The 13,471-nt window shown below is 41.5% G+C and overlaps 1 protein-coding gene across 4 annotated transcripts in view; it reads left to right on the forward strand.

Moving 5' to 3' along the window:
- The window catches only part of LOC6621036 (meiosis regulator and mRNA stability factor 1), a 37,091-nt gene that overhangs the window by 20,247 nt on the left and 3,373 nt on the right, over positions 1-13,471 (forward strand). The window contains exons 2-7 of one of the 4 annotated variants that reach the window (XM_032714597.1): positions 5,509-6,358; positions 6,963-7,094; positions 7,148-8,944; positions 9,007-9,268; positions 9,358-9,965; positions 10,020-10,555. In XM_032714597.1, the coding sequence (XP_032570488.1) occupies positions 5,509-6,358; positions 6,963-7,094; positions 7,148-8,944; positions 9,007-9,268; positions 9,358-9,965; positions 10,020-10,217 (3,847 nt within the window). In that variant the 3' untranslated portion in view covers positions 10,218-10,555. Of the gene's footprint in view, positions 1-5,508; positions 6,359-6,962; positions 7,095-7,147; positions 8,945-9,006; positions 9,269-9,357; positions 9,966-10,019; positions 10,556-12,657; positions 13,237-13,471 lie in introns of those variants that run through there. The other 3 variants (XM_032714606.1, XM_032714594.1, XM_032714601.1) reach the window with 3 other exon arrangements.

A 13,471-nucleotide genomic window follows, 5' to 3' on the forward strand; every position in this document is an offset into this window, starting at 1 on the left:
CAAGAAGAGGGTTCGTAACTTACACGAACATGTTACTAGACAGGCCCCGAGTCGCCTGCTGACGGGGCCCGAAAACACGAGAGCCGAGCGCTGGTGAGACCTGACGAAGGGCGCAAGAAGAGGGTTCGTAACTTACACAAACATGTTACTAGACAGGCCCCGAGTCGCCTGCTGACGGGGCCCGAAAACACGAGAGCCGAGCGCTGGTGAGACCTGACGAAGAGCGCAAGAAGAGGGTTCATAACTCCTCCCCCCTCAAGATCTGCGTCCCGCAGATTAGTGAGCCTTGTTCAGCTCGGTTTGGCCCAATGCTTCTAAGTTTGCGGCAATCTCGCGGACATCGGGCATGCCTTTGGTGGGCATCAGCTTCTTCCATAGGAAATAAAAGCCTAGGAATATGCAGATTGCGAGTGCCGCCTCGGTGAGAAGAGAGGCTAGTAGCGCACTCGCCATGTTGGACATCTTTTCCAAATTCTTCATGCTCACGTCGTGGACGTATTCCAGAGAAAGTTGAAAGTTGCTGGCCGTTATGTGGCTCAACACGGCCGGCATCGCCATTAGATGACTGACCGAGTAACTGGAATAGTTTTGACCGTTGACCATTATCGTCTCATTGTCCAATTGGATAATAAAGGAGCCGATCTGGTCGTAGTTCTTTGCAGCCGTTCTTAGAGTTCCGTTGAAGTTGGTCAGGAGGAGCATTCCATCGTCGACTTGCTTAACCACTCGTTGGTTACTTCTTTGATATGAGCATTTGGCCTGGCCGCCCTTCAGTAGCCGAGGGATACAGCTAGCCTCCTCCAGTTTTTGCAGTTCCTCGAAGCCGTCGCTGGCGCGGCCAAGACGGCGTTCCAATCAGCAGCATCTGGAGATCCAGCTACCCATTTCCAAGCCGACCCCAGCCAGTCCAGTGAGCGGGATTTGCGCCGCATGCAGAAATCGAGCTTACAAAAAGACAATTCGTAAATATCTGGTCGTCTAAGTTGTTCTAAGACTACGTAGTGTGTGGGGGTACGGTACATTTTGTGTACTTATATTTTTATTTTTTTATATTTCCTATTTCTTATTTCCTATAATCTGTATTTTTTTATATTATTTTTTATAATTTTTTTTGTATTTCTTTTTGTATTTCTTAACTCATTTTTTTTTTTTTTTTTTTTTTTTTATTAATGTTTTTTTTTTATATAGGGTATGCATGGGTGGAATATTTCATTAGCTGCCACAACTTACTTTTATTACTTTCGTTATTCTTTTTCGCGTTTCTTTTTTAAATGTGAAAACCACGTCTCAATTTCTTAGATCAGATTTGTGGAAAATTTTTCCTGATCTGGTTTTAACTGTTACCTTGTTGTCTTCTAAAGTCTGCCGCCGGAAATCTGTCAGACCCTGATAGTTTACCCTTGACGAGCGGTCGAAAAAAACGTCTGCTGGTTTTCGATTCGTTACCGAGTGAACGGAAGTGTTGTAGCGGTCCACTGCTATGTGTACCAGCTCAACGGGTTTGAAGGTAGGGAGCTCATCTTTAAGGCAACGATAAATTTCTAGGAACGTAGAGTGGAATCTCTCGACTTGACCATTTACTTCGCTCTTCTGGGTTGGAGCATAATACAGATCGATATCTAGAGACCGAAGATAGTTGAGCACTGTGGGGCATAACAACCCTCGCTCGTTATCCGAAACCAAGACCTTAGGGGCGGTGAAGTAATGTAGGGCCTCCACCAAAGTTTCTCGCAAATGCACAGATGCTTTTGACTGCAGATGGAAAAGTTTGGCCAACTTGCTAAATTTGTCAATACAACTTAGGTATAACCTTTTTTCGAGCGCAAAAATGTCGATGTGAAGTATTTCACATGGGTAGTTAGGAATTGGCGTAGGTTGTAGGTTTGGTTTGTTAGGGTGTCTCTCGTACTTGTAGAGTTTGCAACACTGACATGAGGAAGTTTGCAGACGGATCGTACTGGACATCCGCGGGAAATAATATTTTTCTAAAAGTTGGAGACGAATCTCCGTAGGGCCCCTATGTGCTCTACGGTGTTCTTTTTCAATTATTTCACAAATTTCCTCTGCGCCAGACACGTCCGCCACTAGGCGCTGCGTTATCATGATGTTACCCGCAGCGGACAGTACGGAGAAGGGTTTACGGACTGTGGTACACCCGGCTGCAAGTCTTCGGCTAATAAAGTTTTTGTTCGCCCCCGTGTCGATCAAAAACTTCAGCCTTTCTCCCCTCTCCGTAGCATACTCTAAGTACGGTACACTGGAGAGGCGTTGGTCATAAAATTTGCCCCTCCCTCAGTCTCAAGGTTATGTGGAGCATCTGTAGCTCCTTCCACGTTTTTCTGCGGAGGATAATTGTTGCTTCTCTCGACAACTTGAGACTCGTCATCATAGTAACCCTCGTGTGAACGTCCTTGGTTATCTCCACTAGCCGCCGGGGCTAGCGGGGGTGGTGCCAATTCCATGTGGTACAATCTTTGTGCCTTTCGGAATGAGTTGTTTCGGACATTCTCTTAATACCGGAGCCTTCTTCCTGGCGACCACTGTATCCTGATTGGTAAGATTGACCCGACCGATTGGATTCCATTTTTATGGCCTGTCTAGGACCCTGAGTTCTGTAGGAGTTTTGCGAAAATCTGCCTGAACCAGGAGAAAAAGGGGTTCGGAACGGTGGCCTGGCCTGATGTTGATATGGGCCTGCGAATCTTGGGGCACCTGACGGTTGATAGTTCTGAGCTGTGAAATCTCTTGACATTACATTCTGCAATCCCATACAAAAAGAGTAAGCCTCTGGTAGATTCTTCGGGCTGCGGACAAGTAAGTGTTTGGAACAATCTCCCCCCACTCCTCGGATAAAAACATCCAAAGCCTTGTCTCTATAGGTTTCTATCAAAGCGTTGACTACTTCACGAGGGTGGTTTCTGGCCTTCAAGTTATTTAAGATCAACGAGAGATGGCCATTAACGTCCATATAGAACCTATCTAGTGGTCTAGAACCTTGGGACATAGCGCCGAGCTCATGCTCAAGCGTACGTAAATCTCGTTTGTCTGCGTAATGCAGCGCCAAGACTCGTTTTATGTCGTCCCAATCGTCGTCTTGGACGCCATAGGCCGCCAAGGCCATGTCGGCGTGTCCCCTTATTTTCTGTCTAATATGCAAGACAATTGCCCTATACAGGGGTCTGGTTTTAATCAAGTCATAGTCGGTCAGTATTGACTGTGCCCTGTTTATCCAAGACAGGTAAGCCTCCTGCCGTCCTTCGAACGCCTGCAGTTCTTTGACGCAGTCAGGGAGGACCGATATCTCTCTCAGCTCATACTCGGTGCGTGCGCGCACCAGGGGTTGCGGTTGGTCGACCGTAGGGTCAGCGTTCCCGCGCTCCTGTTCTAAAATAGCCAACCTATCATTATTTTTCTTAATATCTTCCTTAATGCCTGTCACCACGTTGGTCAGGGCATTGAGGGACTCGCTAAGAGCACGCAGGGTCTCTTCCATTTTGATTTTTAGTTTGCGTTGGAAAGATGCAGGAAGTTTTCAAGGTAACAGAATTCGTTATTACTTTACGGAAATGTGAGACAACGGTTTTAACCCGATAAAAAAGAATATCTGTTCTTCTTTGCCTTTTCTTTATTTCTCTAAATTTAGCAAATATGGCAATAAAGTTTAATGAAATATTTCACTCACCCTTGTATGCTCTTTATTAGTTTTCGTCGTTTAGGTTGTACCCCTACAGCATGAATTAGTGTGGTGAATTAGTGTATTGTAGAGAATTTGTATTTTATTCATTTCGTTTCGGGAAATTGGGGAAATTGTACTATACTTGTTTTCCTTTGAATTGTGGTGTTGTGCATGTGTTTATAAAATTTTTGTGCGCTATTGCATTTTGCAATATTTTTTCCTTGCGTGCGTGCTGTTACAGTTTTTTATTGATGACCTCTAATTTATTTCGGCACTGGGCACGGTGGTTCCGTAGTATCCCTTTTGGCTGGTTGCCTACTAAGGTACGGCCGCCACACAACTTGTTGGGCGGTTTTTTTTGGGTGCATTCCACACCACTTAACGTATCCAACAAGCTGCCACACACCACCTTATCACTCTGGGCGCTCATATTACTCGTACTGCCGCAGGTAAACTGCTGCAATGGTTAATTATTGGTTTATTATACACAATCTTTTGCACTCGCGAATTGGCAAGGAGAAAAAAAAATTTTCCCACAAGCCGTACCGCCGCAGTGGGTTGATCGTGTTTTAATTATGTTATAGGTATCGTACAACTTTTGCGCTCGGCATGGACGACGTGGCGTCCTCCGGTAGCGGGTCGTTGTTTTATTAATTTAAATTAGGTCTTGGCGCAACATAGGTTTACATTTTTATTTTAGAAATTTTACACCTTTTATTGAATTATGCAATATTTGTTGCGCCCCGGGATGGGCGTAGTTCCCCCCGGCAGCGGGTAATTGCTATTTTATCATTTTATACACAGCTCACGCAACACTTCTTTTTCTTTTATGGATTTCAGATCTTAATCTGACTTATGCACACCACCACTATTTCAGGTTCGATTCCTTTTAGTACAACTTGCAGTCCTGTTGCTTTTTAGTTAATAGGTGTATAACTTCTGTTTTTTTTCCTCCAGGTATTGTAACACAGTTCGAAAGTGTTCTTCGGACTTCGTTTGAACTTTGGTTTCGTAGAAGTTTTCTTTAATAAGAACAACATGGTTGTCATTGGAGCTCTTAGCTTGCTCGTTTCTTCTGTTGATAAGGTTAATATTTGCCTTATTACCAACAGTATTTAGTGGGCGATCCATACCGGTCTTTATGGCCAGGATCGTTTGTTGCTTATCAAAGCTGACGGGTTTTGCTGCAACTGTATTTTGTGCTACTGCAGTTGGCACAGAATTCACAATATTGGTAGTTGGTTTGGATATTGGTGGTGCTTTTGCTGCGCCAGCAGAGCTTCTCCCATTGAAGCCGGCGGTGGTGAGGTTTGGCTTTGGTAGCTCTCTTTCTTTCGGCACTCTGTAGATCTGGGTTACTCTTTGTTGATTTCTTTTCTACGTTGAAATCGCCTGTTAAGAAGTAAGCGTAACAGCCGTTTCTTTGATTTGCGTAGCTTCTTCGCTAGTTCTTTGGATCGCTGCTCAGGACCTTACATTTCTTGAGTGTGTACATATTTTTTTAGGCCGTGACGACGGTTTATTAGAGATAGGCAGATTGTATTCTGGGAATTCAGAAGACGGAATTCAGAAGACATAAATCATAGGATTATCCAACAATTTAGACAAGTTTTGCTGTGAACTGGCACACATATTCTCAGCAAAAAGGTATTTTATATTTGATATTTTAGTGTTTCAACCTTCATTCTAGTCATCTTTGAATGTTAGAACGCTTTTTAGTTCTATCTTGTTAATTAAAGCATTAAAAATATATATTTCATATGATGATTTTTATATAGCTAAATGTTAAACTGTAGTTATATTTATTTACTTCTTTTGCTTTTACCTACTAGATGCTGGCCGTTTGATAGAAACGGAAAAGTCGAAAACATATTTTATGTAATGGAACATTCGGATCCCATGCCTTATCAACAGCTATCGACACTATCGCCGACCACCGCACTATACTCGAACTTTAACAACTTTTCGGAAGCAGGAAACGCAGAAAGACTACGCCTTAATAAAACTGGGTCACAGGTCCACAGCCTATATGTAGGCGATGGTCAAGTGCAAAATGCTTCTGAACCCTTATCGTTTTCCAGCCACCTTAATCTGCACCAATATGTTCGTACCACGGCAAACTCCACTTTCAACAGCCGCAACCGATATATTCCGTACTATAACAATCGTTCCTACTCTGCTTCAACAACTGGTTTCCCTATAGCCAGTACTCCCCTGATCAACCATGCGCACATCCAAGACCAACAAGGTGCAGCGTCTTATCAAACGATTGTTCCGTATTATCAGACCGCAAGCCACTGTGCGCAGCAACAGACAACATTGGCATCGGTAGCACCAATCGTGGAAAGCACCACTTGCTCAAAAGCCGGCATCACCTCTCACAACATCAAAATGAACATGATTCCTCCTAATGAATTGTTGCCTTGCACCAGGTCTACAACAACCGCGGTGACCATCCAAAGGTCATCCGGCGAAGACGATGGAGATAAGGAAGGTCATACTTTTGCTAAGATTACGGAGATGAGCGATGCTGTTACTTTGCAGATCACCAACTTGGACTACTCGCTGGACGAATCACATATACGCAGCTTTCTACTTAATCAGCTTAAGCCCATTACGCCTGTTGTGTCCCTAGTCTTCGAGGGAAGCTCCTATGCCAAAGTCACTGTTCCAGATCTTTATGTAAGAGACAATCCTAATTCAAATTAAATATTTTTGAAGTCCTACGGCCAAATAATCAAGACCTTGACTTTTTTCTGTTCTGGAAAACAGAAAACTATTCAGGAAAACTTTTATTTCGATAATTATGTACCTAAAATCAAGTAACTAAAACGCTATCCAGACAGTCCATAAACTTTAAATCTTTTTACTTCTTATAATTTGGAGTTTCTATATTTTTACGGATACGTTTAATAAAAACTTTATTTTCTGAAGTATTAGTTCTCTTTTGTGGGATATACGTAATTTTTCTTTAAATTTAAAACAGTCAGCTTTTCTATCAGATTTCTCTTGTGTTAGGATCACACCAAAGGTACACTTAAAATAATTGTAAATAAGAGTTTCATTTAAAAGAAAGAAATAGACAAATTATTAAATATGCCTATGTTGTTTCGCAATCGTTTAATTTTTGGTTTACATTTCTTTAAAAAGCTCGGTCAATTCCGTTTCCCATCTATCAATTATTAGAGGTCAAATTTATAATGTTTAATGAGTTAGTTTTAATTGTTTCGTAAGTCCCTTTTGTAAGCACTTACATTATTTTCGACTGATCATATTTTTTCGTCAGTTCGCAAAGCAGGTCGTCTCCAATTTGCACCGCAAGAAAATTGGACACAAACGCATGCTGGTCAGTTATACTCGAGATTCCTCCCTTACCGAGGTCAACACACTACGTTGCCAGGTCGCCGGACTTCTAAAGGTAATAATTACGATTTTTTCTTAATTAATTATTTAACATTGCTTACTTTTAAGGATGTCCCATTCAACACCCTCCCCATGTATAAATTCAGAGAACTGTTTCAGTCGCGCTTCAAAACCTCAATCAGTGTTTTAGATTTGTACAAAATGCAAGACATATGTACCATTAACTCGGATAACAATGAGGAAAAGTTTATCAGCTTAAATCCGGAATTAGTAAACACCCTCGATATATCCCCCTTAATGGAAGGACTCCAACATAGTGTTCCTTACTGTAGTATTCATTTTAAAAAGGAGCAGCACAAGGGATGGGCCGAGCAGGAAATCGAGCCACTACCAAACGTCTTTATGAGCATTTCGGAAATTCAGAAACTAATTTATCCACTCCTCAAGGTACATACGGGGGATATTCCGGTGGCTACCCTTCTTCACTGCATTAAAGAAGAGCTTAATGTATCTATAATGGCGAACGAAAATGGCGTTAACTTGGAGCATTTGATTTGCTGTGTTCAGGGAATTCAAGTTCGGGCTAACAATTTCGGAATTAAAATTCTCGGCTGGTTAGAAATAAACAAAGAAATGCAATCAGGAACTTTTAATGTCAGTTCTAATGCATGTAGCCAGACTGCCAGTGATCGCACGAATTGTGGAAGCTATTTCAAAAACTCAGTTGCCGATCCGCTTTTCCAAATTTCCCGCGAAGTTATAGAGCTGCTAAAGATGTCACCAAAATCAACTATGAAATTCAACCGTTTTATTCCAGCCTACCACAATCACTTTGGAAAGCAATGTCGAGTTGCAGACTATGGCTATACAAAGTTAATCGAATTGTTTGAGGCATTATCAAACGTTGTTCAAATTATGGGAGACGGCGAAAATCGTCAAATTACGCTATCCCACCGCATTCAAATACGCAGGTTTACATCAGACTTATTGCGTGTATTGCGCGCAAATGGTAACAACTCAGTTCTGCTTTCCCAGTTGCCATTAGTTTTTACACAGACCCAAAATAAAACTTTTGACATCACTGATTATGGAGTGTGCGACCTTATAGACATTCTAGACGGCTTAGTAAGCTCCAACATCGTGACTTTAGGCGCAGTACAGAACGGAAAAGATATTCTTATATCAATGCCAAAACGCAAGCAGACAAACAGTGAATTGGAGAAAACGTGTGTGTTCGCCGGGGAAATGGTTGAGCTCTTCCAAAACGCTCTTCAGTACACTATTCTATTTCAGAAGTTTGTACGGTCCTATCATTACCACTTTGCATACCAATGTCGTCTCAGTGATTACGGCTTTCTTAAACTGGCCGATCTTCTAGAGGCAATTAATGGTTTGGTGGAAATGAAGTTGACAAGTGATGAGGACAAGAAAATAGCTCTCTCGCCACAAGTAGCTAGAAGAGTTTTCGCTGAACAATGTGAGAACCTAATTTGCAATGCCACAGGAAACTCATCGCACTGTATGAAGCTAGAACAGGTGCTGGTATTGCACAAAAAGAAATATGGCTACCAAATTCAGCCGAAAACTTTGGGGGTCATGGATATGGCTTTGGCAGTTGAGCTGTTGCCTTACGTCGAGCTAAAGAAAAAAGAACAGGCCATTTGGCTAATCTGCCACAATAACGATCATGAATTTCGTTTTCTTTGCTATAGGGTGTGTAAGTATGTTATTGAAAGGGACCCTTCTGCATCAGTTTGGACAAACGTTAGAGGTGAAGTTAAGTTAACTCAAACTCAACAATTGGTAAAAACAATTCATAAAAGCTCATTGGTTAGGGATTTCAATTCTAAGCATAAGGAGCAGCTTTCAGAGTCAGCTCTTTTAGCCATGCGACAAGCGATTGAGGTAAAACTGAACTAAAATTTACAATATTTTAAAAACGTATGTTTAGGTTCACATTATTTCAGGTATACAATGATGGTGGCATACAGTGTATTCGTCTAACCCGTTTCATGAAGTTTATAATTGCCATTGTGCGTATGCTAGAACAGCGACCAAGCATGTATCTCTATGAGATCAAGAATGGTTTAAACTGTGGCCTTAGTACCACTTTTGAATTCGGATTCCCAAATCTATATTCAGTGATCGCAGCACACAAAGACCTATTCAGGATTAACAACGGACCAACGCAAGAAAGAAGCGAGGTTTCCATTAATATGAACTGTGAGCGTAAGTAAACTCTAGATATCCTATTAAAGAATATTAAAATATATTAAGAACTAAAGAAAATTAATGATCACAATTTGCCCCCTTCTTAGTTCGTCAAAGTTCTTTAAGCAAAGACCAGTACGTCCTGGAATCCCAGAAGCTAACAAATTCTAAACATAGAGCACAACGGAGCTTCCATAGTCACTTTGGCGAGCATAATGGACTTCCAATCAGTCAGCCACCCCTGAAACGAAACGCAACAATCAACAATTGTTCCACATTCCAAGCACACCATGTCGATAACAACATATTTCATCTGCCAGCGAATTGTTTTCCCCCAAGAAACAACTTATCATTGCCTAATAGTTTCGGATCAGTGGAAAGTGGAAGTTTTTCCAATAGTTACAGCAACAAGGAAAACTCTATGAAATCTCTTCAGTTATTTAACAGTTCATTTAACTCTTCTGACGAGCTAAATGCCAGTCTAGGAGCAGGAGATTTAACAAACATATCTGCAGGCACAGCTATCGCAGTTGACACTTCAAATGAACCATCCGAACTTTGGCGTAGACGTCAACAAAACTTTAATCACCCTAATCCATCTAATTATCCCAAATCGGAAAATGGAACTGACTGTCCTTACATTATGGGAAATTACAGCGCACCACCAATAGGATACATTTACGAGCCACTAAAGTTTGATGGTCAAGCCAAAGAGGTAAAAGGTACAAATAATCCAAAATATATTTTATTATTTTGTTTTTTCAATTAGAAATTACCCTTTTGGATTGATCCCATTTGGAGCAAAGGATCGGAACAGCTCAGGCATGACATACTTAACATTCGACTTCCTAAGGCAAAAACAACTAAAACGTTTTCCAATATACTTTCGCCTTACACCATTTCGAAAAATGAAAATTTGAAGCGGCAGTTGTTTAGTTTTGATAATCACGATCGTAAAATAGCTTGATAAGAAGTTATACACCCATTGTCAAAATAACTTAATCTAATAACAATAATAATTATTTAATGTGTTCATTTATAAATTCACTTAAATGACTTCCTAGAATACAAATAAGAAATAATTTTCCAATAATTGTAATTATTTTGTGTTAAGAAAAGTTTTTTAACTTTATTGTAAGTAAATTTTATTATATAAATGTTTTATAATGTCGATGTATTGATTGTCAAGAAAATCAGGGATAGCAACTGGATCGGCAGTACTTAGTGGCGCCAAACGTTCTTACAAGTCCACAAAATGTATCGAGTATATCTCTTTAAATTCCCAATAAATATTTTTAGAGTTTATTTAAAACTTTTATTTTGCTTGCTTTTAAGTTTGTATCCTTTTAAAGGATTTATATTACATACATTTAATTATATCGCTGCTCTTGTTGAGTGCGTTGCTAACAACGATGTTTTTTTTTTATATTCAGAAAATATTACAGGCAGCAGAAATAAAAGGAATTGCGCTGGTTAATTTGTATGGCAACTAGTGGTGATTTTAATTTTGGCACTTCAGCTGACAGCTGATTGCAATATCTGCCAAATAATTAGAACACTTTTTATTGTACTACCCCTTTATGACTCAAATATCCCCCTGAAGTCCAATGCACTGTATAAATGCCAGAATTTTATTGGGCTTCAGGGCTGCAATTGTTTCCCGTCGGACTACATTCATGCCCAGGAGTCGGTTCCTCTTGATGACAAGCGCCATGCAATCACATGTAATATGTGCAGAATTCTCCTCCTCCATGCAGCAGAAGCGACAGAGTTCACTGTCTGCAATGCCAAGTTTGTGCAAATGGCTGTGAAGCCGCGAATGCCCCTTAATTAGGCCAGTCAAAATGCACACGGTGTTTTTCCTGTGAGTCATTATGGTCTTGAAACTTTTATGGTTATATTCACGAGGAGAATCTTAGACTGTCAAAGTCCTGGTAGGTGTTCCCAGAAGAACAGACGGTGACCAACATCACAGAAAGGTTCGGGCCCAATTAGTGGGTCCCTGCCCTAATCCTGGCTAGGTTGTCCGCTAGCTCATTTCCCGGGATGTTGTTGTGTCCCGGGAACCACCTTATTTTGAGTTTGTTGACATCTCCTAGTTGGTCTAGTGCTGTCCTCACTTCATTTACTAGCTCAGATGTTATCTTAGCTTTGCTGAGTGCCTTTATGGCTGCTTGACTACCTATTTGTGAAAGGAACAATAAAAGTTTTGCTAGGATTTAGGCTCAGGGTTACTTCCTTGCACCATTCGCTGGTTATATTGAGACCCAGTTGAATGATATCCCAGAGTGTTTCCTCATATTTACCTCTAACTATAATGAAAATATCGTCAGCATAGCCTTGACCCCTGCGGGTCAGTCTTCGTCTACCAGAAGGCTCCACAGAAGAGGTGACAGGACACCCCCTTAGGGGCAACCCCTTGTGGTAGATACTGTGGACAACTCTCCTCCGGTAGTGACTTGATCCATCTGCTGGTTGTCGCATCTTGCCAGGGATGCGTTGACAGCCTCATGGGAGGTATTGTCGAAAGCACCCTATATGTCTAAGAAGGCACATAACGCCACTTCCTTATGAGTAAGTGAATCCTCAATAAGACTTTTCAGGTGATAAAGGGCAGTATTAGTTGATCTGCCACTAGCTTTTCCAACGTTTTAAGCAAAAACGATGTCAAGCTGATGGGTCTGAACGACTTCGGATCAGTGATGTCTTTCTTTCCAGCTTTTGGAATGAAGAGCACTTTTGCTATACTCCAGGCAGTATGTGTCCTAAAGCTAGGCTGCTAATCAGTTTCTGATCGCCACCGCGAGCTGATTTAGCGCTCGTTGTAGCAGGATTGGCTGAATGCCATCTGGACCAGGAGATTTGTAGGGCTGGAATGTACCAATTGCCCATCTTAAACTCTCCGTTGTTACTATTGATTTTGCTTTGGCCCAATCAGTAGCACACGGTCTACTTTGTGCCGTTACCGGGGTATTCCCATCCGTTTGAAGCGTGCTTCCCGGAAAGTGAGTTGTCAGTAGTAGCTCAAGTTTCTCCTTACTTTCTATAGTATAGGAGTTATCCTCCTTTCGTAGTGCTAGATTTGATTCTGGCACTCCTTTGGAGATTGCTCTGTGAAGTCTTGCGCCTTCACATGTGTTTACTATTGCCTGGATTCCTGATCTCATGGTTATACATGGTCAGTTTTTTCCGGTAGGCATCCCAGTTCCCTTCACTTTTTGCTTTGTTAAAGAGACGCCTGGTCGCTTTCCGCAACTTCTCCAATTAGTCGTTCCACCGTGAAGCATCTTTTTCCCTCTTGGCTCGGCCAAGGGAGCAGTTTTCTCTGAACGCGTTTGTAAGACACGAGTTAATGTCTTCTACGGAGGCCTCCAGTTCTAGAGTGGAGTATTAATCTGCACCAATATGTTCGTACCACGGCAAACTCCACTTTCAACAGCCGCAACCGATATATTCCGTACTATAACAATCGTTCCTACTCTGCTTCAACAACTGGTTTCCCTATAGCCAGTACTCCCCTGATCAACCATGCGCACATCCAAGACCAACAAGGTGCAGCGTCTTATCAAACGATTGTTCCGTATTATCAGACCGCAAGCCACTGTGCGCAGCAACAGACAACATTGGCATCGGTAGCACCAATCGTGGAAAGCACCACTTGCTCAAAAGCCGGCATCACCTCTCACAACATCAAAATGAACATGATTCCTCCTAATGAATTGTTGCCTTGCACCAGGTCTACAACAACCGCGGTGACCATCCAAAGGTCATCCGGCGAAGACGATGGAGATAAGGAAGGTCATACTTTTGCTAAGATTACGGAGATGAGCGATGCTGTTACTTTGCAGATCCCCAACTTGGACTACTCGCTGGACGAATCACATATACGCAGCTTTCTACTTAATCAGCTTAAGCCCATTACGCCTGTTGTGTCCCTAGTCTTCGAGGGAAGCTCCTATGCCAAAGTCACTGTTCCAGATCTTTATGTAAGAGACAATCCTAATTCAAATTAAATATTTTTGAAGTCCTACGGCCAAATAATCAAGACCTTGACTTTTTTCTGTTCTGGAAAACAGAAAACTATTCAGGAAAACTTTTATTTCGATAATTATGTACCTAAAATCAAGTAACTAAAACGCTATCCAGACAGTCCATAAACTTTAAATCTTTTTACTTCTTATAATTTGGAGTTTCTATATTTTTACGGATACGTTTAATAAA

Source organism: Drosophila sechellia, chromosome 2L (assembly GCF_004382195.2).
Source record: "Drosophila sechellia strain sech25 chromosome 2L, ASM438219v1, whole genome shotgun sequence".
NCBI lineage: Eukaryota > Metazoa > Arthropoda > Insecta > Diptera > Drosophilidae > Drosophila > Drosophila sechellia.